General features: G+C 59.7%; 2 protein-coding genes across 10 annotated transcripts; one reads left to right on the forward strand and one right to left on the reverse strand.

The window, feature by feature from the left end:
* Positions 1-1,339: 1,339 nt before the first annotated feature.
* On the forward strand, positions 1,340-12,815 carry MAP3K6 (mitogen-activated protein kinase kinase kinase 6). 7 transcript variants are annotated; one of them, XM_033422462.2, is made up of 30 exons: positions 1,346-2,108; positions 3,190-3,206; positions 3,300-3,329; positions 3,418-3,441; positions 3,717-3,907; positions 4,024-4,192; positions 4,577-4,683; positions 5,106-5,276; positions 5,377-5,489; positions 5,886-6,045; positions 6,251-6,413; positions 6,490-6,609; positions 6,719-6,768; positions 6,858-6,953; positions 7,106-7,193; positions 7,275-7,408; positions 7,812-7,939; positions 8,177-8,313; positions 8,634-8,739; positions 9,235-9,392; positions 9,496-9,688; positions 9,792-9,930; positions 10,228-10,387; positions 10,556-10,732; positions 11,012-11,117; positions 11,395-11,566; positions 11,657-11,742; positions 11,836-11,909; positions 12,200-12,276; positions 12,499-12,815. In XM_033422462.2, exons 1-30 carry the CDS (start codon positions 1,766-1,768, stop codon positions 12,587-12,589), a joined length of 3,780 nt encoding a protein of 1,259 aa, XP_033278353.1. In that variant the 5' UTR covers positions 1,346-1,765; the 3' UTR covers positions 12,590-12,815. The 7 variants fall into 7 exon arrangements, 5 of the variants coding, with proteins under 5 accessions (XP_033278354.1, XP_033278353.1, XP_033278352.1 ...); XM_033422461.2 differs by having other exon boundaries at positions 1,347-2,108; positions 3,190-3,329; XM_049712077.1 differs by lacking the exon at positions 1,346-2,108 and adding an exon at positions 2,173-2,354 and having other exon boundaries at positions 3,187-3,329.
* A 154-nt stretch (positions 12,816-12,969) lies between these two features.
* SYTL1 (synaptotagmin like 1) lies at positions 12,970-21,542 on the reverse strand. Of its 3 annotated transcripts, none has more exons than XM_004266615.3 (15): positions 21,387-21,542; positions 18,992-19,220; positions 17,861-18,009; positions 17,566-17,638; positions 17,439-17,484; positions 16,893-16,965; positions 16,544-16,647; positions 16,276-16,389; positions 15,872-16,038; positions 15,503-15,599; positions 15,004-15,162; positions 14,650-14,728; positions 14,427-14,526; positions 13,413-13,618; positions 12,970-13,204 (listed from the first exon to the last, which is right to left on the reverse strand). In XM_004266615.3, the coding sequence occupies exons 2-15, from the start codon at positions 19,180-19,182 to the stop codon at positions 13,065-13,067; spliced, it is 1,698 nt and encodes a 565-aa protein (XP_004266663.1). In that variant the 5' UTR covers positions 19,183-19,220; positions 21,387-21,542; the 3' UTR covers positions 12,970-13,064. The 3 variants fall into 3 exon arrangements, with proteins under 3 accessions (XP_004266663.1, XP_033278361.1, XP_049568057.1); XM_033422470.2 differs by having other exon boundaries at positions 14,427-14,550; XM_049712100.1 differs by lacking the exon at positions 21,387-21,542 and adding an exon at positions 20,232-20,253 and having other exon boundaries at positions 14,427-14,550.
* Between the last annotated feature and the right edge of the window lie 2,940 nt (positions 21,543-24,482).

Genomic DNA, 24,482 nt, shown 5'->3' on the forward strand with positions numbered 1-24,482 from the left:
GTGGATGGTTTTGTGGTGGGAATTGCACAGCTATCTCACCCTCTCTGTTGCCCCCTCCTTGTCCCTTCTAAGTTGTCTCTTTTCCAGGCTCTGTTGTAAGTCAAGTTCTCATTCTTTGCTACTTCTTGCCTGTCCCATTAGGGATTAGTTTGAACTTAGTCAAACCAAGGCAGGTACATTTTTCTTCCATGGGGCAACAAGGCAGTGAAACAGCAGTACTGAGCTGGCATTTACTGAGCAGTTAGTTAATTTGCCAGTGTCACATTCTAGACAGTGTTAGAGCAATAGTTAAGAGTCTGATCTCTGAGCCTGACAGATAGTGCTGGGCTTGCATCCTGCTCTGTCATGTAGATGAGTTATCTTGAACAAGTTACTCAACCTCTCTAAGTCCCCAGTTCCTGATTTCAGAGTTCACTGAAGTTTATACCAGGCTGCTGCCTCACTAATTCACACTAGAAGGTTAGGGATTCTTGGGGATTGGAGCTGGGAAGCTGTTGTAGCCCAAGGGCTGGGGTTTCTGGCGTTCTCCAGGTAGTAGAGAAACGTTTGCATGGGGATTCTTCTCAGGTTCCATGGTCATGTTCTGGGTGGAGGTCATAGATCAGAAGGGCTCCACGGCAGATTGGGTTACGGGAAAAGCAGCCCCCTGGCAAAAGTGCAAAGGACCGGGCTCAGATGCCAAGTCCCATGCTCCTGGCAGGCTGAGGACCAGGCTTCCCCCAGTCTCTAGTCCCTCCCAGCCTGCACAGCAGGGACCCGGAGGACAGGCACTCTTCGTGGCACTCTACGCTGTGTTCTACACACACTAATGTCTCTGGAGATCCTTTCTTTCAACAGACCCCGCAGGGGGCAGGGCCTGCAATCTGCAATTCCTGCCTCTGCCTTCCTTAGCCCTGGCCTGGGCACACACACACACACACACACACACACACGTGTGTGTGTGTGTGTGTGTGTATTTATTTATTTATATATATATTTATTTACTTATCTATTTTTATATATTTATATATATATATTTATTTATTTAACTCTTCTTTGCGGCATGTGGGATCTTTTAGTTGTGGCATGCGAACTCTTAGTTGTGGCATGTGGGATCTCGTTCCCCGACCAGGGATCAAACCTGGGCCCCCTACATTGGGAGTGCGGAGTCTCAGCCACTGGACCACCAGAGAAGTCCCCTGGGTACACATCTTACGAGTGCCTGCTGTGAGCAGTCCACAGTGGTTGGCGTGCACAGGGACACAGGCTGTTCCGGAAGCGGCCTGTCTCAGAGGCGGGAGAGGAGGGAGGGAAGAGGCCGAGTCCCAGGGCGCTAGGGAGCGGTGCTGCCCCAGGGCCGAGGGTGGAGCTTTCCCTTGTCGTCCAGGAAAGGGCTGGGCCCGGCCTGTATACATGTGAGGGCAGGAGAGAGCGACTGCCGGCGCTCTCCTGCGGAATCCGGGTGGTGAGCACTGCCTGACCGATTCTCGGGACTCCCCCACGTGACTCTGAGTCGCGGATCACCGGATGCCCAAGATTCCCTGGACCCCAATCCCCGATTTCAGATCCTCAGGACCTTACAAGTCAGAGGCCGGATTTCGCCCTGGACACCAGATTCCCAAACGGGACCTCCGGCCGGACTCCGGATCTCCAGATCTTCAGATCCCGTAGGAGATTCCCGATCCTGACCTGATTCCCGATCCCGAGATCCCGGTATCTGTTGTCTCTGGCTCCTGTCCCGCCCCGGGTGCCCAAAGCCCGGCGCCCGACGCCCGAGCGCCCCCGCATGGCGGGGCAGTGCCTGAGGTCCGGAGCCGCGGAGCGCGCGGGCAGCTGCTGGCAGGACCCGCTGGCCGAGGCGCTGAGCCGGGGCCGGCCGCTCGCGGCGTCCCCGGGCCGGGGCTGCGCGAGAAGCCGGCCGCTTAGCGTGGTCTACGTGTTGACCCGGGAGCCGCAGCCCTTGGCGGAACCCGAGACTGGAGCCGAGGCGGAGCCGCTGCCTCTGCGCTGCCTGCGTGAGGCCTGCGCGCAGCTCCCCGGACCGCGGCCACGACCTCAGCTGCGCAGCCTGCCTTTTGGGACCCTGGCGCTGGGAGACACCTCAGCGCTCGATTCCTTCTACAACGCGGGTGAGCGCTCCTGGGGGCGGGGCGGGGCGCTGGGGCGGGGCTTAGGGTCTGGGGAGGAGCCGAAGGGGCGTGGCTTGGCGACTCTCGGGAGATCCCGAGGTGTGGTGTGTAGGGGGCTATGCGGGCATAAAGTGAGCTAAAGTCTAGGGGCTCGAGGCGGGGCCGTGATAAAAGTGGAGTTTAGGGGATCTGGAGCACGGCCGGACTCGGGCAGGGATTTAGCGGATCCAGGCCTGGCTCGTGGTTCAGGGTTGGAGCTTAAGCACTCTGGAGTCGTCACCGTGCCTAGGGAGAGGCTGGGAGCGGGGCAGGGTGTGGTATCTCACGAGTGGGATTGGAGAACTCAGCCTCGGGATGATCTCGCACGGATCTCATGACGGAGAATCCTGGGAGGTGGAACTTGGACTAGGGAAAGGAGTCGTAACATGTGGGCCTGGAATTCAGGGGTCCTAGCATACTACTTCCGAGGATCCGGCTGGAGAGGCAGAAAGAGAAGTGAAGGGGACCAACTGCCCAACTGCACTGGATTCTAGGCGAGGGAGCTTGGGTAATGAGACCCCAGTAGTTCCGAGAGAATGCGCCGAGCCTGGGTGGGGGGGCTGGAGGCGGAGCAGGGTCGTCCGGGGGCGGCTATTCCCGCGCGGGTCACCCCGCCCTCTCGCATCCCGGACGCCCCGCCGCCGATACTTATTTGTTCATCCAAGAGTCCAGGAACCGTACTTACAGGATGTCCATAAAACCTCAGCCTAAAAATGAAAGCTGACTCGACCTTGAGGACAGAGACACACAGAGTCACAGACTCACAAATTGTACATATCTTGATTCACATAAACTGTCGCAGACAGTATCACACACAGAGATACAGACACAGCAAGCTGCACACACACACACACACACACACACACACAGAGGCACAGTGTTTGTACACGCACAGGGCAAACTGAGGGAAACTGAGGCCCAGAGCAAAACTGGACCCTGCTGGAGTCACAATGGGAAGGCAGGCTGAGCCAGGATGGATCCCCAGGCTACTTCCCCACAAGCTGGGCTTCAGGGCTCAGGGCCCCCACCCGTGTGCCCGCAGATGTGGTGGTGCTGGAGGTGAGCAGCTCCCTGGCGCAGCCCTCCCTGTTCTACCACCTGGGTGTGCGGGAGAGCTTCAGCATGACCAACAACGTGCTCCTCTGCTCCCAGGCCGACCTCCCTGACCTGCAGGCCCTGCGGGTAGGTGGCCAGCGGGCTGGTGGGGGCCGGCACAAAGCTGGGGTGGCCTTACTCAGAACACCAGTATCTGAATGTCTGTCCCCTGCAGGAGGACATTTTCCAGAAGAACTCGGTGAGCAGAAACCACCCCTACTCCAATGTGCCCTTTGACCTCCATTATGACCTCTGACCTCTACTATCTTTCCTGGCCTCCTCATTCCTCTCTGACCTCCCTAGTGCCCCCTGACATCCATGTGACCCTTTGTTCCCTGTGGTCTTCCTTCATGAAGTGTGCCCCTTCCCTGCTATTTTAGTCCCCACTGGTGCTGACCTCTGACCCCCTCACTGCCCCTCTCTAACCTGGTACTGACCTCTGACCTCCACTGATTCCCACCTCCCTCCCACCAGGATTGCGTTGGCAGCTACACGCTGATCCCCTATGTGGTGACAGCCACTGGTCGGGTGCTATGTGGAGATGCGGGCCTCCTGAGGGGCCTGGCTGACGGCCTGGTACAGGCTGGGGTGGGCACCGAGGTGCTGCTCACACCCCTGGTGGGCCGGCTTGCCTGCCTGCTGGAGACCACGCCCACGGACTCCTGGTAATGGGGGCCCTCAGCAGGTGCACCAGGAGGAGGCTGGTGAGGGTACAGGGGGCTGGGGCTGAGGGGCGAGCCTGGCCATTCTCTCTCCCCCGCTCCCCTGCCGTGGACGTTAGTGGCTATTTCCGGGAGACCATTCGGCGGGACATCCGGCAGGCGCGGGAGCGGTTCAGCGGGCAGCAGCTGCGGCAGGAGCTGGCTCGCCTGCAGCGGAGACTGGACAGCGTAGAGCTGCTCAGCCCTGACATCATCATCAACCTGCTGCTCTCCTACCGTGATGTGCAGGTGTGTGGTGCTCAGAGAGGCGGGCAGTGGGGGCAGCGGCATTCAGTGTCGGACAAGCCCGAGTCCAGCTCCTGGACTCACTTGCTCACTGGTGGCTTTGAACAAATTATCTGACGTCTCTGAGCCTCGGTTTCCTCGTCTGTAATAGGGGACGATCTTGTCTCCCAGGGCAGCTGGGAGGCTGGGGCACACAGTGGGTTCTCCGTGTATGGTGTGGTGTCTACACTACCTGCTGGGCCTGAAGGAGGTGTGCAGAGGATGGTGGGTGGGAAGATGGGGTGCCGGGGTGGGAGGGGACCCCAGCTCAAGGTTTACCTCAGGGTCTGTGGGCCGATGGGACCCACCAGAGGCCAACAGGCCAGGGCATGCTATTCCCTCCTGCAGGACTACTCAGCCATCATTGAGCTGGTGGAGACACTGCAGGCCTTGCCCACCTGTGACGTGGCCGAGCAGCACAATGTCTGCTTCCACTACACATTTGCCCTCAACCGGTGGGTAGCAGAGCAAGGCTCAGGTCGTAGCATGTGGGGACACGGGTCTCTGCTGTGCAAAGTCATTGCTGTCTGCAATCACTGCTGTTCAGGGAATTTGCTGACCAAGGTCACACTGATGTCAAATGGTCCCTATTGTTCTGTTCTTGCTGCCCAGAGTGGGGTGGGGTGGTGGCGCTGCCCTTGGAGTGGTCACAGCTATCCAAGGTCACTGCTTCTCAGAGTCACTGCAGCTAGAAATCACTTCCATCTGGGATTGCTACCTCTAGAAAGATCAGAGCTGACCAGAGTCACTGCTATTCTGGGTTCATGATTGTCAGGCCCTTGGAAGGGTCCCTGCTGTTTAGGGTCTGGGGGTTCCTAGACAGAGAGTGGAGGCAGGGCCATCAAGTGGGTTCCCAGCCTTCTTCCCCTTCCCCTAGGAGGAACAGGCCTGGGGACCGGGAGAAGGCACTGGCTGTGCTGCTGCCACTGGTACAGTTTGAGGGCTCAGTGGCACCTGACCTATATTGCATGTGTGGCCGTATCTATAAGGACATGTTCTTCAGCTCTGGCTTCCAGGATGCTGGGCACCGGGAGCAGGCCTATCACTGGTAAGGGGCCCAAACGAGTGGACAGTGGGCTGAGCTAGAGGGATGAGGAATGAGGCTGTGGGCATCAGTCCAGCCCCGTGTCCCCCCACCCTTACCCCAGGTATCGCAAGGCTTTTGATGTGGAGCCCAGCCTCCACTCGGGCATCAATGCAGCTGTGCTTCTCATTGCTGCTGGGCAGCGCTTTGAGGACTCCAAGGAGCTCCGGCTCATAGGTGAACCCCAATCCTGCACCCCCATCCCCTACCCACAGGAGCTCAGAGGGGCCTGGGGAGAGGGCAAGGAGAGAAGACACTGGGCTGGAGCTGAGGCCGACCACATCCCCTTTTGGACCTGTTCTGCCTGAACCCACCCCAGTCCTGGGCCCTCGTGAGCCCTTGAGCCCACAACTGTTCCTAAGCTCACACCTGTGTTCCTTACACACTGAATTCCACGTACACTTGTTCCCAAACCCTTACCTGTGCCTGAGCTCCTACTCCCACCTGAGATCTGGCCACACCTAAGTTTTTAGCCATTTCTATGTTCCTGCCCACATGAATTTTGTGGCCTACACCTGGGCTTTGCCCAAAGTTGTAATCACATTCAATACAACCCATGCCCCTCCCTCCCAGGCATGAAGCTGGGCTGCCTGCTGGCCCGAAAAGGCTGTGTGGAGAAGATGCAGTATTACTGGGATGTTGGCTTCTACCTGGGAGCTCAGATCCTTGTCAATGACCTCACCCAGGTGGCACTGGCTGCAGAGCAGCTGTACAAGCTCAATGCCCCCATATGGTAGGTGGCCCCTTCTGTGGTGGTCCTGGGCTGGCCTGGTCTATCAGCTTCTGCACCTATATCCACTGGCTTCTAGTCCGAACCTCTTTCAGACCAGTGCCCATGGCACCCAATGGCCACATTCTGGCTGCATCCAAGCCAGTCTACTCCCCTGGCAGTGCTAGCTGGTGCCTGGGCTGAGCTGAGGGCAAGGTTGTGTCTGCAGGTACCTGGTGTCTGTGATGGAAACCTTCCTGCTGTACCAGCACTTCAGACCCACACTAGAGCCTCCTGGAGAAACCCCACACCACGCCCACTTCTGGCTCCACTTTTTGCTACAGTCCTGCCAGCCACTCAAGATGACTTCTCCCCAAGGGGAGCAGTGCTTGGTGAGGCCCGTGGGGTGTGGGACCTGGGAGAGGGGCAGGTCCCTTTTGACCAACCCCTCTCCCCTGTCATCTGCAGGTGCTGGTCCTGGAGATGAATAAGGTGCTGCTACCGGCCAGGCTGGAGGCTCAGGGTACCAACCCGGTGAGCGCAGTGACAGTGAGCCTGCTGGAGCCCGGTAAACAGGTGGTATCGCCGGTGAGTCACCCCCATTCACATCTATGCACCCCTTCTCTCCAGCCTTTCCCCCATCCCCAGACCCCTCTCCCGGTCCCCACATCCCTCTCGGACCTTTTTCTTCTCACAGGACGTTCCCTCCAGCTGGACCTTCCCGGTGGCCTCCATCAGCGGTGTCAGGTGAGAGGGGAGACCTGGGGGAGGTCGGACGGGGGCGGGGGCGGCGCTGCTGGGCTGCCCGGCTCACTGGGGTTCTTCATCCCTTCCAGCGTGTCGAAGCGAGACGAGCGCTGCTGCTTCCTCTACGCGCTTCCCCCGGCTCAGGACGTCCAGCTGTGCTTCCCCAGCGGAGGGCACTGCCAGTGGTGCGCGCAGCCCTTCGGGGTCGGGGTGCTCTGAGGGCAAGGGTGCCCGGGGTATTGAGGGAAAGGAAGGGACATGTTCCCTGGGTGCTCTCGGCAAAGGGGACAGTTTCCGCCCAAGGTGCCCCTCCCATCAGTCTGCTCTCCGCCCTCAGGTTCTGCGGGCTGATCCAGGCCTTGGTGAAGAATCCGGACTCCACGTCGGCCGCAGAGGAGGCGGAGGGCGGAGGGGAGGTATTGGAGGTGAGGAAGGGGTTGCTGGGAGCTTGAGGAGGGGGAAGTGCTGAGGGCCCAGCTGAACCCCGCATCTCACCCGCCCCCCAGTTTGATTATGAGTACACGGAGTCGGGAGAGCGGCTGGTGCTGGGCAAGGGCACCTACGGGGTGGTGTACGCCGGCCGCGATCGGCGCACGCGGATGCGCATCGCCATCAAGGAGATCCCGGAGCGGGACAGCAGGTTTGGGACCTGAGGCCACGCGGGCGGGGCTCAGGGCTCGGGGTGGGGGGCTGGGGGACCAGGTGGGCGGGTCAAATGGGCGGGACCGCGAGTTGAGAGGGTCCTGTGGGCGGGACTGCAGGCGGGGGCGACGCGGATGCCCAAGTGGTCGAGCCGAGTGCGCTGGCTCACAGAAGCGAGACTACGAGCCCAGTGCGCCCAGGCCTGTGCGCAGAACTGCAGGGACCCGGAGGGCGGGCTGTGGTCTGGAGGGCATGTGGGCTGGGTGATTAAGTTGCGGAAGGTCAGGAGCGGGGGTGCTGGTGGGCGGGGCAGATCCTGGGGGCCTGCCTTGCTGGCGCTGGAGTTGGGTAAGCATCTCTGCCCCAATCTGGCCTGTTCTTTACTCCCTACCTGCCCCCAGGTTCTCTCAGCCACTGCATGAAGAGATCGCTCTGCACAAACGCCTGCGCCACAAGAACATCGTGCGCTATCTGGGCTCAGCCAGTCAGGGCGGCTACCTCAAGATCTTCATGGAGGAAGTGCCTGGAGGTTCCTGCCCTGCGTGGGATGGGAACGGAACTGGAGTTGTGGGGCATGGGGCTGGAGCCAAGCAGGGGTGGAGAGCCCTCCGGGAAAATGAACCCTAGCGTGTGTGGGTAGTGTAGCCCAGAATTAGCTGAGGCAGTGCAGTTGGGTGATGGAGTCTGGGCCATCGCCTGGCCTTTGAGCAGAGCTGTGCGCTGGAGTAAGTGGGTGCCAATTATGACCTTGGACTCATCTTCCCAGGCAGCCTGTCCTCCTTGCTGCGGTCAGTGTGGGGACCCCTGCAGGACAACGAGAGCACCATCAGTTTCTACATCCGCCAGATCCTGCAGGGACTCAGCTACCTGCACGACAACCGCATCGTGCATCGAGATATCAAGGTCAGCGTGTAGCTGGCTCACCCTGGTGGGGAGTGGGGAGGAAGAGATATGGCCCCAGACAGAGGCTGACAGTTTAGACTAAGTGGACAGACCCTTTGCAAAGGGCTGGGGAATTCATCAAGAAGGTTCCCTAGAGAAGGCAAGAAGTTCAGATCTGAAGCTAACTTCCAGAGGGGGATAAGTGGGATGGCAGGGGGAGGAGGTTGACAGAGGCACGGTAAGGCTGGGAGTCCCAGGAGTCAGGGTCTCGGGATAGAGTCCAGTTCTGGCACCAGGAGCCCAGCCTGATGTCTGCTGAGCACAATGTCCACTCTACTCAGGGGGACAATGTACTGATCAACACCTTCAGCGGGCTGCTCAAGATTTCCGACTTCGGTACCTCCAAGCGACTAGCAGGCATCACACCCTGCACTGAGACCTTCACAGGTAACAGGGGGTGGGGTGGTGAATGGGGTTGCTGATGTGGGGCAGAGAACTCTTGGGACCTTCCAGGGAATGCTGTTTCTCCTGGGCATGGAGTTAGAGTCCTAATGGGGGATGGAACCCGGGGCAGGTGATTGAGCCAGAGGTTAGCTGATAGAATCTAGAACTGGAGCTTGCATAGCTGATGACATTGAGTTTAGTCCCTGAAACGGAGCCCAGAAGTGTTGATGCGGCCAAAGGTCAAAGCGGATGATGCAGTCCAGGTTAGATCATGGCACCTACTGTGGGTGATGGAGCCCACGAACGTGACAGAGCCTGAGAGCCTGAGATGAGCGAGGAGGCTCAGGATAGATGTCTGATGACCAGGGGAGGTGATAGGAACTGTTCTGGATACTAAAGTTCAGGGTGAATGCAGGTGGCCAGAGGATGACAGAGCCCCCTGCCACCCCCACAGCGACGAAGCCTAGATGCACATTATTGCTACTGCTCCTGTCCTAGGGACCCTACAGTATATGGCCCCAGAAATCATTGACCAGGGCCCACGAGGGTATGGGAAGGCGGCGGACATCTGGTCATTGGGCTGCACTGTAATCGAGATGGCCACAGGTCGCCCACCCTTCCACGAGCTGGGGAGCCCGCAGGCTGCCATGTTTCAGGTGAGATCCCTCACGGCCTGGCTTATGAGGTGGGGTGGGGACAGACTGGGCCTGGAACACCTCTAAACTTGTCCCTTGTGTCCCCTCCCTGCCCTCTTCCCAGGTGGGCATGTACAAGGTGCACCCACCAATGCCCAGTTCTCTGTCAGCCGAGGCTCAAGCCTTCCTCCTCCGAACTTTTGAGCCGGACCCACGCCTCCGAGCCAGTGCTCAAGCGCTGCTGGAGGACCCCTTCCTGCAACCTGGGAAGAGGAGCCGCAACCCCGGCTCCCCCCAGTACGCTCTAAGGCCCTCAGGTACCAAGCGGGTGGAGGGAGTGAGCACGCTGGGGTGAGGGCAGAGGAGCTGTGGCGGTGAGAGGGCTCGGGGCCCCGGATGACAGCCTTGTCCCTCCCTCAGACGCCCCTTCCGCCAGCCCCACTCCTTTAGCTGCCTTGACCTCCCAGTCCCAGACATTCCCGCGGCCTCAGGCACCCTCTCAGCACCCTCCCAGTCCCCCCAAGCGCTGGCTCAGTTATGGGGACACCAGCCAGCTCCGGTAAGAACCCAGGGTCCTGGGGGGGGTTTGCTTCATCTGGTTTTGTCCTGGTACGCTCCCTCCAGAAAAAGCCCTCCTTGGGGACTTGGGCACTTTGACCACTTGTAAGGATGGCATTTGGTGCCCTCCTCCCACATGCTCTTACTTATATTTATTGTGCCCTCTCAATGCTGAGTTCATCTCTTTTGTCCCTGTGAGGTGGGCATAAAGGTAAAAGCCAGGATTCAAACTCTGGGGTGGAGGTGGCGGGATGGTGTTGCTGCCCACCCTCCAACAGCCGCTCTTCACTGCACCCAGGGTGCCGGAGGAGCCTGGGGCCGAGGAGCCCGCGTCGCCTGAGGAGAGCTCGGGGCTTAGCCTCCTGCACCAAGAGAGCAAGCGCCGGGCCATGTTGGCTACGGTACTGGAGCAGGAGCTACAGGCCCTGGCAGAGAGTCTGCACCTGGAGCAGGAACAGGTGGGCGGCTCGCCCCGGCCCCCCCTGCTGGTCGAGCACCGACAGCACTCCTGCTGAAGGCCTCCCCCATCCCTCCGCTCCCCACCCCACCGCGCCCTGCACCCTCCCACCAGCATCTCCCCCGGCTCAGGTGGGAATACTCGCTGATGACCTTCTCTTCCTCCTCAGGGTTCCCATCTGGGGAGGAATCATGTGGAACAGCTACTGCGCTGCCTCAGGGCGCACATCCACACTCCCAACCGCCGGCAGCTGGCCCAGGAGCTGCAGGAGCTGCAAGAGCAGCTTCGGGCCCAGGGCCTTGGTCCCGAGATTCTGCAAGGACCACTCTTCGCCTTCCCAGATGCGGTGAGGGAGCTTTCTCAGTTAGGGCTGCCCAATAAGAGGTAGTGAGCTCCCCATGCTTGGGAATGTACAAGGACTTGATGTTGCAAGATTCCATGTCTTCCCCGATAGAACCACCGGGAAAGGGACATCGGCCCAGTCCTAGCTTCCCAGCCCCTCCTTTGATCCCAAGCCCGCCCACCCCACTTGCCTCCGATAGAAGACTTTCTAGGCCTTTCCAACTCAAGCCCCATCTCTGTCTGAAGCTCTGCTGTCTCAGCCGCACCCTTCCTCCTGCTCCAGGTGAAGCAGATCCTCCACAGGCGCCAGATCCGCCCACACTGGATGTTCGTGCTGGACTCGCTGCTCAGCCGCGCTGTGCTGGCAGCCCTGGCTGTTCTGGCCCCAGGTGGGTGGGGGACTGGAGCCTGCCTGCCTGCCTGCCTGCCTGCGGGGCGAGGATGTGATCCTTGGGGGCGTGGCGAACACAAATAGGGCAGGTAGGGGCGTGGTCAGCGAGGCGCTGGCTTGACCCGGCGCCAAGCAGGGGGATGGCATAACCAAATGGATATCTCCCGGGCTGACACTGCCTAGTCCGTGCCCAGAGCCCCGCGTCCTCTGCCGATGTCTGGGGTCCTAAATGGGCATTCTCGCCCTGCCTGAGTTCACCCCACTCGGATTGGCAGAGGCGGAGAAGGAGGCAGTCCCACCGAAGTCGGAGGAGTCCAGTAAAGAAGAGGAGTCCCAGGAGAAGCAGCAGGAGACCCCAGTCCAGCGGAGCCCGCTCCCAGGGGAACCCGAGCAGGAAACCCCACCTTCGATGGTGCAGCTGGGCCTCTTGCGAGCAGAGACCGATAGGTACAGCTTCTGGGACTCGCCCATAGCCTCTGCAGGAGCTTCACCCCTACCTACGCCCCCTCCATTCTATTGCCTTCTGCCTTCTAACAGGCTACGAGATGTCCTGGCTGAGAAGGAACGGGAGTGCCAGGCCCTGGTGCAGCTAACCCTACAGCGCGTCAGTGGGGAGCCCGCAGGTGAGGGGGAGCAGTCTGGAGAGCTCGAACGGTGGGTGTGAGGCAGCTTCTTGGCAGAGGCGTCCTTGGGTTCACCAGCTTTCTCCCCGACAGCTGCTCTCACAGTGGACCATGGCCTGGTGCGGTGGCTACAGGAACTGAATGTGGATTCAGGCACCATCCGGACGGTGAGGGGGCGAGTATTGGCAGTCCCTGACCCGCACCAACCAAAGACTCCAACTATGCCCATCTTTCAGCTCTTCTCACTTTCTCCCTCTGATGCAGAGAATCTCAATACTGAATTAGCACTTTGTATATGCCTCCCATTGGACAGATGAGAAAACTGAGGCCCAGCAAGGAGTGTGATCTGTCCTAGCATGTTGGTAGTAGAACAGAGCTAGTTCCTGGGTCTCTGGACCCATCTTTCTCTGATTTTAACCCTCCCTGTTTCTGTGTATGTGTCTTTGTCCACAACTAGCTACTGAACCACAGCTTCACCCTCCATGCCTTACTGACCTGTGCCACTAGAGATGACCTCGTCTACACACGCATCAGGTATGTCCTGGGCCCTTGAGGGATAACCCACACATATGGCCTCATGCTGGCCAGATCGTGACACCACCCCCCTAGTTACAGGCCTGCCTGGGTTCCTCTCTGAAAACTATAGGGACCCTAAGGTCCCTTGGGGACAGAGGGGGCATCAGGCAGACAGTGGGTACCAGAGAGAGAGCCCAGGGCCTTCTTCTGCCTGAGGCTCATTGAGCCTGGTACCCCCAGGGGAGGGATGGTATGCCGCATCTGGAGAGCCATCTTGGCACAGCGAGCAAGGTCCACGCCAGTTACCCCTGGCCCGCGGGAGGCTGAATGAGGACATCAGAGACGGGAGGCCAGACCCAAGGATGGACGAATGCAGGAAACACAGCGGCTTCTGACACACCTGCCCCAGGACCCAGGGGCAACTGGAGGAGGCCAGGTGGGTGGGGGGCAGGGTAGGGCCCAAGCCTAGCCCCAGTGGGGGGGACCAACCAGAGAGGTGTCTCAAGCTCACGGAGTGCCGGCAGGCAAAGACTACTAAACAATACTTTTGTACCCTTGGGCCTTGGTGATGTCTGAAGTATGGGGAGGAGTCCTAGGACCAGCTCCCTAAAGTCTTCATGTCTGAGTCTAAAGGTCCTTCATCTGGCCCTCTTCACTTCCCTGCTATCACTGCCCTCCCCACACTCCCACCCCCAAGCCGACATCAGCCCCTTGTTGCCCTCAGAATAGACTTTATTGACTTTAGCCAAGGGCAGGCCGTGAGACGGGGGTCCAGAAAGAGGGGTTTTGTAGGGCTTGTAAGGCAGCTATGTCCTGGGGGCCAGGTTGGTTCTGAGGGGCAGAAGGCCATGCACCCACTCACATGGCCGCTCCAGAAGGGTCTGCCACAGCTGCCTCTCCTCAGGTGTGGAGTCCATCCAGGGCACCTGGAGCCCATAGCTGCTGCCTAGATGTGGGCGGGCAGGGGTGGAAGACACGGTCACACTGGACACCCCAGGTCCCAAGGAACACCTGCCTGGTCCCAGATCATGAACTATCACCCTCACGTTCTCCGTGGACACCAAAGCTCAGGAAAGGACAGAGAAGTGCCCAGGGCCACATGTCAAGCCCCTGCCTCCTAGCATCGGGTCCCCTCAGGGCTCTGCCCCACTCACCGGTGCCCAGGCTGAGGCGTGTGCCCCCCAGCTGGCGACTGGCCAGGGGCCCATGGTCCCAGAGAGAGAGCTCAGCACAGGCCTGGCGCAGGTCAGCAGGACCGAAGCCATCATAAACCATGGTGTGATTGAACGTGGGGCTGAGGCTGCGTCGCACCACCCTTGTCCGTTGGCGGCTAGCCTGGCTGTCATCAGGCAGCACCAAACTGTGGGGGGGTGGGCTGGTGTCAAGTGGCCACCCCCTCACCCTCCCCAGAACCAACCAGTCACCGAGTCCTACCCATACTTCCTCATAATGTCCATGTCCTCTGGCTCCTGCCTGAGAACTGGCCTCAAACCCTCAGTATCCTGGGACCTTTGCGCCAACCTCCTCTCAGATCTCCTGCCTTTAAAAGTCACAACACCTATTCACAGGACCCCAGAGTAATGTCTCTGAAATGCAGTTCTTCTACTCCTCAGCTCAGTCACCTTCACAGCCCCCCAGAAGTAATTTCCAAACTTTTTAAAGCCTTGGAGCCCTTTCTGCAAGACAAAAATATTACTCAGAAGTACAAAACCTAAAAGAAAAACAATGTCTTTTGTTGCATCAAGGCTGGGGACTCAGAACCTCACTGGCCTGCCTCTATTTTACTCTCTGAGGGTGGGACAGCACCTGGAGGCACCCCTAGAATTCCTCCGGTGCTTACTTGCAAAACCACTGAACTGCAAGTTCAGGACCAAACCCCACAGCCTGGCTTTCCAGGTCCTCCATGGACAGGCCCCTGAGACCTCCCAGGTCTCAGCCTCAGCTCTCCAACAAGTCCTATGCTCCAGTCACTGAAATGCAGCTGCTCAGAGCAGTCCTCAACTCTCCTGACTCCAGGCCTTGGCTCAAGCTGTCCCCTCCACCTCCGCTCAGCGGTCAAAGCCCAGAGTAGGGAATCAAGGGTGGGTGATCAGAAGGGGTCTGTTGAAGGTGGGGAGCTCTACTGCATGAGAAGGGAAGGGAGGCGGGAAAGTACCGATGCCCCTCACCATTGTATGTAGGTATCCAGGGATCCTGGGCGCAGAGGCACGAGGTCCTGAGCTTCCTTCACCCAGAAGTGCAGCTCCCCACTCGGGGGCAGTCCTGCGCCTGCGAAGAGGCTCGGCTCAGGCCCTGCCCCAAGGACAGACACTTGTCCCTCACCCTTGCGGGACAGAGATTCCCTGCCTCTCAAGGCCTGTCCAGCTTGGCCTCTCGCCGGCGGTCACTCACCCTCAGAGCCAGCGGGCACGTACTTGAGGGACAGAGAGAGCAGTCCGCGGCTGGGAAGGTCGTCGGGAGAGGGCGGGACCTGCGAGAGGCGGGCTCGTCAGGGGGTGGGGACAAAGTCCTAGGGAAAAGGGGCCGGAAGGGAGCGGAGTCTCCAGACACCGACGGGGCGGGGTCTTGGAGGGGGCTGCCGAGAGAACAGCCTGGGGAATCCGACAGCCCTGCCACCGGCAGTCAGGGACAGACCTCTGCATGGGGCCCTAAGGTTTCGAGGCTGACGGGGACTGGGGGAAAGACCAGTGCGGTAAAGGCGGGAGATCTGCGCCGCGGGTCTATCCGCGCGGGCCAGCTGCTCACCCGGGGCTGCAGGGGGAGCCAGGTGGGCTCGGAGTCCCAGTCCCACGTGTCCAGGGGCACTTCGACTTCGCCCAGAAAGATGTTGCGACCCAGGCTTTCGCGGTGCCACACGGACAGGCTCAGCACGCGTCCCCGGAGCTCGGCCTGCGGGACAGAGTACTGGGGACAGGAGGTGTGCTTTAATGAAGCAGCGTCGATGGCCCCGGCCTCAGTGTTGCAGGAGTGTTGGCTGGGGCCTATCCTACCACGCTCCTTGCTGGAAGGAATTCTGGGGAACCCCGGACGGTATTAATGGGGGTCTGGACTAGCGCCGCGCCCACCTCTAGACTGACATGTTGGAGAGCGCGTTAATGCGAGGGCCTCCCTGCCGTTCCTCCCCCAGAATGGAGGACTGGAACGACCGACAATGACGACACCATGGCTGCCCCCGCCACCCGGTCCCCGCAGGAAGGGGCGTTCGGTTCCTTAATGGGGGGCCGCCCTGGCGTCGCGGCCTCACCCAGAGAGTCTCGTTGAAGACCGGGTTCAGATTCCGTTTCTTCACTGAGGTCTTGCGCTTGCTCTGCTTATCCGGGAGGAGTTTGCTTTTGACGTAGCTGGAGCGGGGCAGGTGAGGACCGGAGGTGAAGGGGGACCCCTTTACCCCTCCAGCCCCTTCCAGCGCCTACTTCCCAGCCACAGCCGGGAACACAGCTTCGCGTGCCAGGCCTCGTGCAGCGCTTTACAGGAGTTATCTCACCCAGCTCCCGCGTCTACCAAGAACGTTATTCCCATTTTGAAGATGAGGAAACTGAGGCCAAGAAAAGCGGTGGGGTTGGGCAGTGAGAGCGGCTCCCTAGCGCCCCTCCTCGCGGGGTCAGACACTCACGGGTCGGAGCGGCGGCGCCGGGCGGCGGCCAGGCCCTGGCACTGGATCACGTGCACGCGCAGCTGGGCGGCACCAGGTTCGTAGCGCAGCGCGAAGTACAGGGAGCCGCGCACCTGCACCGCGCCCGCCTCCGCCTCCCCGGACAGGCTCGTTTGGCTGCTGCTCAGCTGCGGGCGGAGGGTGGGGAGGTCAGGGCGGGCTGCGGGGCTCACGTCGGGGCCGGGGAAGGGGAGCGCGGAGAGTTCAGATGGGAGGGGAGGGGGGTAAAGTGAGGTAGCTTGCCTGGAGGCTGGAGTGTCAGGTCCGGGGGTCAAGGGAGGGGTCATGCAGGGGCAACGCCTCGGGATACGGGGAGGGGAGGCGCACCCCACCCCCACTCCAGGCCTTCTCCCTCACCCCCTCACCGTGGAGGAGTTGAGGCTGGGCGTGGAGGAGCTGCTGCTGAGCACGCGTTCGAGTGACAGGTCGGGCCCCGGGGCCTCCTCCCCATTCTCCAGGATCTCGGACGCCTCCAGGGTCTGAGGAGGAGGTAAATGACGGGGGCGTCCCCTAACCCCCCGCCACTCCCGCGACCGCTCTCGGTCCCGGACCGCTCGCAGCCTCGCGCAGCTGCACTCCCCGCCCAGAGTCCGCTCCGGGTCTTGAGAGCAGCCGCGGGCCGCTCCCGCCTACCTGGGCAGGCGGGGGCTGCGGCTCCTCCTCTCCCCTCGACGGAGGCTCCAGCTCAGGGTCAGCCTCCTCTGCGGCGAAGGCCTGAACGCCCCCGGGGCCAGGGGCTGGGAGGGGCACAAACAGCTCAGCGAGCCCCTCCCCAGCCCACCCTGGCCCTGAGCAAATTTGGAGGGACTGGTTTACAACCCCCATTCAGACCCCAGTGCTGCCCTGCGGTCTCCGGTGGAGACCGCACCTACCGGCCCCCTAAGCAGGACGAGGAAGGTGAACACAGGTGGCTGGGGTCACTTAGAGCTGCCTCTGATCCCCGCAACCTCTCTGTGCTCCCAGCACACACCTTCCCACTCACCTTCTTGGGCCTGGGGCTCCTCCTCATGATCTGAAGCCTTTGGGGGGACATATGGTGAGGGGAAATCAGGTCCCTGAAAGAAGCAAGGGGTAGAAGTCACAGAGGGGGCCAGTGGTGAAGGGGTCAGAGGTTCCAGCTTCAGATTCTGCACTGCCCTCAGGGCAGAGCTGGCAACCAGCTGCAGGACCTGTCTGGCCTGTACTTTACACCCCTTCACACTTCAGGGCCTGTCCTACCTAACTCCAGTCTGGCCTGTACTTCACACCCCTTCACACCTCAGGGCCTGCCCTACCTAACTCCCAGGGTCCCACTGGTGGCATCTGAGTCTTGGACCTCACCCAGCTCAGTCCACACTCCACCCCTAGTAACCAATTCAGAGTTTCCTTAGAGGATGGGCCCACACCCCCATTTGACAGAGGAGGATGACAGAGGCCCAGGCCAGGGTCTCCTAATTCTCAGGCTGGGCTCTTTCCCCAGCACATCCCACCTCCATGCCAGGGACACTGTACATTCATTCATTAGCCCATTCAGTCATTCATTACTCACCTCAGCCTCGCTGAACCTCTCTTGGGGGGCCTCGTCCATGGGGAGCCTGGGAGGAGGGAGAGGTATAGTCAGAGATGGGCCCCAGGTGACTGGGAGGCACCCTCCACTCCCTGCCATGCCTCCTCACCTGGGCTCCAGCGCCTCTTCGGTCTCTTTCCCAGCAGCCTGAGCCTCCCCATCGCTGCCCTGAGCCTGGTCTCCTGCACCCAGGTGAGAAGTTCTGTGAAACTCTCTTCTCAGGATGTCTGGCCCTTGGAGATGCCCACCCACCTCCTGTAGCCCATGGAGGGGTGGTGCCCACCCAAAGTCACACAGTGCCAGGGGCAGCTGGAACTGAAACCAGGGGCCCTCTGTCCTCGTCCACATACACCCGGTGACCTGGGCTGCCCAAGGCGTGCCCCACTCTGGGGAGCTCCTCTCACCCCTGGAGCCCTTCTTCCTGCGGATGGAGGCGCGAACAAGGTCAGAGCCAAGGTGGGCGTGGTGGTGCCGCTGGAAGCGTGCTTCCTGGAACCAGTCCCCTGTAAGGATCTTCAGCTGCCCAGGGTCTGCCAGCGATGTCCGGAGCTTGCTGGAGGATGGGGGAGGGCGCGGCTGTCACCACTCATGCAATCAACGTTATTGCCACCCACTCTGTGCCAGGCCCTGTACCTGGGGCCAGGGATACAACAGCAAATCAGACCTGATCCCTGCTTTGGAGGAGCTCAGGTTGGTGGGGAGACTGAGTCCAGAATAGACAAGTACACTATAGTGAGGTAGAGCCATGATGTATGTAAGAGGGCCAGCTTTGCCTGTGAGAATACTGGAGGGCTTCCCAGAGGAGGTGACATGTGAATTGCTCTTAAATGACAAATTGGAGTTCTCCAGGTAGAGAAGAAAAATAATTATTATTCATTAAATGACTGTGTATAATCCTTCCTAATTCTATGAGGTAGGGCTCGTTAGCTGCATTTTACAGATGAGGAGAGTGGTACTGGGGGGGTCCAAGGTTACAAGCTAGGAGGTGTCTGTCTGTCCCCAAACACTACTTGTAAGTCCCATGCTGCGCTGCCATTGTGCTCTTCCAGGCAGGAGAAACATCATAAAAGCGAAGGGTGTGTTCGGGGACCTGTGGAGCACCCGAGTGGCTGTAGTGGACATTCTGTGTATGTGTGTCAGGGGGTGAGGCTTACTGGTGGAAGAGGCTGGCAGGGTCCAACCAGGGAGGCCTGTGGACCACACTTCGGAGCTTGCCCCTGACAGGAGATGTGGAGGAACCATGTGAGGTTTCAGGAGAGGATATTAAAGACAGATCTGGAGAGTCCCAGCTGCAGCATGGAGGGTGGGCCAGAAAGGGCGAGCCCGGAGGCAGGGAGGCCGGCAAGGGAGCTGGTGCAGCCACCCTGAGAGAGGTGATGAACTGAGCTGGCTAAGGGTGGAGTGGACCAGTGGGCAAAAACAAGACCTACCCAGATATCTGACAGGCTGCACGTTGGTAGGGGAGAGGGTGGGAGTCACCCAAGCCCCCCAGTGCCTGAGGCCCCTTCCTCTGGGGCTCCCTTACTCTGCCTTACCTGACCCGTCGCTCCTCCAGCTGGCGCAGGCGGGCATCTCGCTTCAGGACCTTGGCAATAGCCTCTTGCTCCTCCTCTGTCAGGAAGCTGAGATCCAATAGCCCATCAGCCTCAGGCTGTGGCTCATGGGCCATGAGGAGGCCAGGCAGGGACCAGAGCCCCTTTTGAGATGGGTGGCCCCTCTGGGGCATCAGCTGGGGCAGCGCCCAGGCTGGGCACACGTGGCTCCCTGGGGGCAGAGCAAGGGTCAGGTAAAGGCCTGCCCATATACAGGGCACATCCTGGAGCCAATTGCCTTTTCTGCCCAAATATACACTCCCCATGGTGGGCGGGGTACAAGCCCAGGAAGGCTGAGATCAAGGTGGCATGAGATGCATTCGTGGACACATGCACACCGACACCCATGAACATACTCAGGGACACACTCAAAGACATGTAGAGACGCACATGCGCACACTGATACATGTAGATATAGTTCCCCACAGTGAGATGCACACCTGGTCACACATGCACACTGACACCTATATAAAGACAGGCTCACGCATACCCGGTCCCCCATAAAGGGCCCTATGCAGTCATAGGCCCAGATCCATGTCCAGACCAAGAGATGTATGTAACATATCCTTAAACCTGCGCACAGGCGCACGCACACGGGAGACAAGGACCCACAGAGGGGTTCACCTGTACAAGAATAAGTCCAGGGACAAAGACCTGTCCTTAGATATATACAAATCACACACACTTTTGCACACACATACTGCATCCCCCAAACTAGATTGTGAGCTCCTTGAAGTCAGGGACAGGGCCTCATCCTCAAAGCCAGAACCGTGCACACAGCAGATGGTTAGTAAAAGTTTGCCGAGTTAAATGCAGAAATACGTGCACCTGCACACACATGGGAAATGCACACACACGAACACGCAGCCGGACACACAGGTGCACACACATATCTGCTCACCACCCTGCCCCGGGAATCTCCCGACTTGGGTCCTTTCCCTCCACCCTTCACCTCCACCCTTCACCTCCACCCTGCTCTGGCCTATTTGGCCTTCCTGTCTGAGGCAGCCTCCTCCCCAGCTCACAGCCTAACTTCCTCCCCCGGAGGTAACTGCTGCACCCACTCCCACGGAGGCCTGCAGCCCAAGGTTGCCCCTGCTGCCAGCCCTGCCCCCTGGCCTGGAGCCCCTCCCTGGACCCCTTTACTCTGGCCACATGGGTTCCCCACGCCCTGACCCAGGACCTGGCTGGGGTGGGACCTGGTGGTGGAGGCCGAGTGCTGCAAAGCAGCTAAGGTACCACGGTGACTCCGGAAGGAAAACATTTGCCCAGCCCTGAGGGGCGTGTGGACGTGGCAAGGAGCCTGTGACTGGGCCGTGGGCAGAGCCGTGGCCCGAGCCCACTGGGCGGTCTCTCCTCTCCTCCCGCCCCTTTAGTCCCCTCCCTCCCGGGGCACCAGGCAGGGCTGAGATGGGAAGAGGACACTCAGCGGGCAGGTCCTGGCTTGTGCCTGCCGCCAGCCCGCGCTCTGTGCCCTCCCAGCTGAGTCAGCGAACCCCTCAAGCGAGCCCTCTCCCCCTGCTGCCCCACCCTCACCTGGGGGGGACTGGGTGTCTCTATCGGGTGTCGTGTGTGACACTGTGGAAATGCCTGTGTGACGGATGTTAACAGCATTTCCTGAACATCTACTGTGTGCAGGTCCCGGGTGTTGCAGACGCACTGTTTAGGGCTCTTCTGGGGCCTGGTGTGTGAGCCTGTGTGGCTGCCCCTGTGTTACCCGGTGCCACTGTGAGTCTCTGTTCAGCAGGCGTCTGCAGACTGTGGGATTTGGGAGGCTGTTTATTTTGTGGGTGTGAATGTTGTATCACTGCGTGTGTGTCTGGGCGTCATGTCACAGTGTGGTGCTGCATGGGGGACTCTCGTCTGTGTGGTATGTTCTGTGACTTTCTGGGCGACAGCGCGGTGGGGTGTGTGCACATGTGTGACTGGGCTGTGTGTTGTGGTGTGTACTCTGATGCCCTGGGGACCACCAGATGTGTGTGTATGATGGAGGTGGAGGGACGTTCCACAGAACTGACCCTCCCCGCCCTTGTCCTGAGGTCTGCTTGGGCTGGGCTGTGGGTATCTGAGCCCAGGGTCCCCAGCAGCACACCCCTCCCTGCAGTCCCCTCTGGTTCCAGAGGCAGAATCCAGTGTCTGGTCTTCCCCACTCTGTTTCAACACTTATGGGACAGACCCATTGGTCAGTTTAAGGGTCTGTCCATCTGTCTGGCTGTTCCAGCCCCAGACACGTCCCACCTCCCCGACCCCTGGGTCCTACAGGGTGCTCAGGACACCAGGTGGCAGTGCCCACCCCTCGGGACACTGGCAGGGGCCCTCTGGCCCCGAGGTGTATTACCTGTAGGGGTCCAGTATGGAGGGGACACCTTCGTCGGGTAACCCCGGCTTCCCTGGCAGCTGAGTTTCAGGGACCAGAAGAAGAGCAGTGAGGGCCTAAGGCTGACTCAACCGGCCCAGCGGAGTGGCTGCCCCACTGAGGAGGAGGAAACACCTTCTCACAGGGCCTGATGCAAAACCGGGCCTGGACTCCCGGCTCCCCAGGGGCGCAGCCTGGGCTTTCAGCAACCCCAGAGCAGGTTTGGTGGGTAGGAGATGCCTGGGGCTTGGCCCCAGCTCCTCTGCAGACTTATTCTGTAACTCCTGTGACTCGAGCTGGCCCCAACCCCTCAGAGCCTTGGTTGCCCCATCTGTAGAATGGGTAGCAGCCCCACCCTGCCCACTAAGGAGCTGATAGGAACTTGCTTTGAAAGCAAAGTTAGAAACGTTTCTGATAACCAGGGTGGTGGAAGGATTGCAGACTGCAGCCAGACAACCCCGAATACTTCCTGCTGTGCCACTGTGTGACCTTAAGCAGGTCTCTCAACAATTCTGAGCGGCACTTTCCTCCCGTGCAGACTGCAGGCAGCAGAGTGTGAAGAGCCTCTGAGGGAAATGAAAGTGCTTGGCACAAGCTGGCATATAGGAGGTACCAGGTGTTCCCGGGCCAACAGAGTCCCCTCCATGTCCACATATGCCTCCTAGGAAGTGCTGGCCTCAGCAGAGCTGCCCTCTGTCCCCTCTGCCACCCTGGGCCCCATCTGTCTGAGGAGGCCTGGATTCTTCCAGGGCCAAAATGAGGCTCCCATACCCTCCCTCTGTCCGTGGGGAGCCCCTCTGAGCACCCCCCATTCTGCTCCCAGATTCTTCCTCACCCTGAGAATAGGTTGGGCCCTGGATTACATTTGCTTTGGGACCATGAGCCGAGGCCACAGCAAAGCTTCCGGATGCCCCCAAGTCTGCTTCATTTCAATCCGCCCGTCTTGCCCCACCTGCACCATGGCTTAAAGATCAGAGGGCACCTCACAGACCCCCAAGAGGGGAGGTGGATAAGGAGTGGACTTACCCCACTCCTCCTCCCCAGCATCGGAAGTGGCTTCAGAAGGTTACCACCACTCGGAGCCCCTGAGGGTCCCTCCTCCACCCCCAGCCCAAGGTCCAGCTCCTGTCCTTGCCTCTGTGACTCTCCTGGACCCCTCTCCTGCTGTCTTCTCAACCCCAACTCCTCTGTGTCCTCCCCACCTGAAACCTTCTCCTATTTCCAAGTTTCCACTTTTGTGAACAGCCCTCATGACCTGGCCCCCAGGCCTCCTAATGCTTGCTGCCAGTCATTGGACTCTCTCCCATCTGTCCCCCACCTCTGCCACCCTCCCACTGCCCAGGTTTCAGTCCCTGCCCAGCCTCTCCTGGAAGCCTCCTCCTCCCTGTCTCCTGGCCTCCACACTCAGCACCCCACCCCGCCCCAGCCCTTTATTGCACAGCTGTCAGAGGGCCCTTTCAGCATCCCACTTTTATCTGTCATTCCTCAGCTTTGGAAGGTGCCAGCAGACAACCAGGGGAACCCCCTGACCCCTTACCAAATCTACTCCAAACCAGCAGGAGTCTCACCTCCCAAGACAGTCCATCATCCTTTGGGCTGCCTGCCCTCTCAACCCAACCCTCGGGGCCCTGCCTAGCTCTGGCTGCTCCTCATTTCCTGTCTCCTACGTCCTTAGAGCCCTACCTACGGGCTCTGCTTCCTGTCCCTTCAACACCCAGACCCATTTGTGCTCCCAGCTCCTCAGCTGCAGAATGCCTTCCCCACCCGTCGCAACCCCTGCAGGGCCTTGATGCTCTGCACTGCGGCTGGTCTCCAGGCAACACCCCCTGGCTAAGAGTTCCCAGGCCTGGTTAAAATTCTGACTCTGCCACATGGCCTGTGGCCTTGGATCAGTGACAATCATCTCTGTAAGCCTTACTCTCTCCATTTATGAAGCAGGGACAACGGCAGCCACCTCCTGGGACTGTCGTAAGGAGATTCCTTTCTCTTGCCTCCAGCGCCCACTCTCCCTTCTTGTCGGTCACAGCCCCACCCCACTTTCCCTCGTGTGCTCCAGTGGGGCCACCTTGCAGGGTGGTTCCGAATGGGGGCTCTGGAGGCTGGCTGCTGGGTTTCGACATGGCTCCACTCTTCCTACCCCTGTGACCTCGAGCAGGCCACGTCACCTCTCTGTGCATTTTTTCATCTTAAAATGGGGATGAGAGCACCTACCTCATGGGCCTGTGGTGAGGATAAATGATGTACTTTACCAGCACGTGGTGAGCACTCAGTAACTTGGTGATTCTTATGGCAGCTGTTATGTCCCATCACCACACGGCTGCTTTAAAGTTCTGCTGGGTGAAAACAAGCCTTAAAGCTTTTCTGGCCATTTGGCTGTGGTGTCCTCCATACCAGAGTTTAACCCCAACCCTTAGGTGGACCCATAGGCAGAACAGATTTTTGAAAATGGAATTGCTCTGAAGAGAGGAGGGGCCACCTCTGTCATGCCCTGGAGAAGCCCCAGGCGTCTGGGATGAGCTGACGGACACTTGATCCAGGGCCCTGAGGGCCGCAGCTAGAGCTGTCCCCAAGGCCATCCTCAGGGTGAACACAAAGGGCTCTCAGGATTCAGAGACCAAATCCTTTGCTAGTTCAACTAAAGTGACACCTGGCATAGGGCAAGGTTAGGAAAGACTTCACCAAGGCAGTGGCTTTTAAGCTGGGCCTTGAGAAGGAAGGGCATGACTTCAACAGGTGGGAAGCAAAGGACCAGAAGTGGGTGGGTGTTGGAGAGCAGGTGCTGCCCTATCTCGGTAGAGAGTGGGATGCATGGAGAGTGAGAGTGCGGGGTCCCGAGGGCCATGGAGTAGAGGCACCACGGAGCAGGGCAGCGACCGGATCACTGGGGGTGAGCACGGGGAGCTTGGCAACGTGATCAGTGGATACGGTGGGGGCCGGGTCCAGGGCCCTGGTCTGTCAGCACTGACTCCCAATCCTACTGCCAAGTTCTTCCCAACAGGGAATATGGGAGGGGTTTCAATGTTCGCCTGCCTCAAGGAGAAAGCTTTGGGATGGTGGACGAGGCGTGGAGAACTCGCA

The sequence above is a fragment of the Orcinus orca genome, chromosome 1 (genome assembly GCF_937001465.1).
Source record: "Orcinus orca chromosome 1, mOrcOrc1.1, whole genome shotgun sequence".
NCBI classification, from domain to species: Eukaryota; Metazoa; Chordata; class Mammalia; order Artiodactyla; family Delphinidae; genus Orcinus; species Orcinus orca.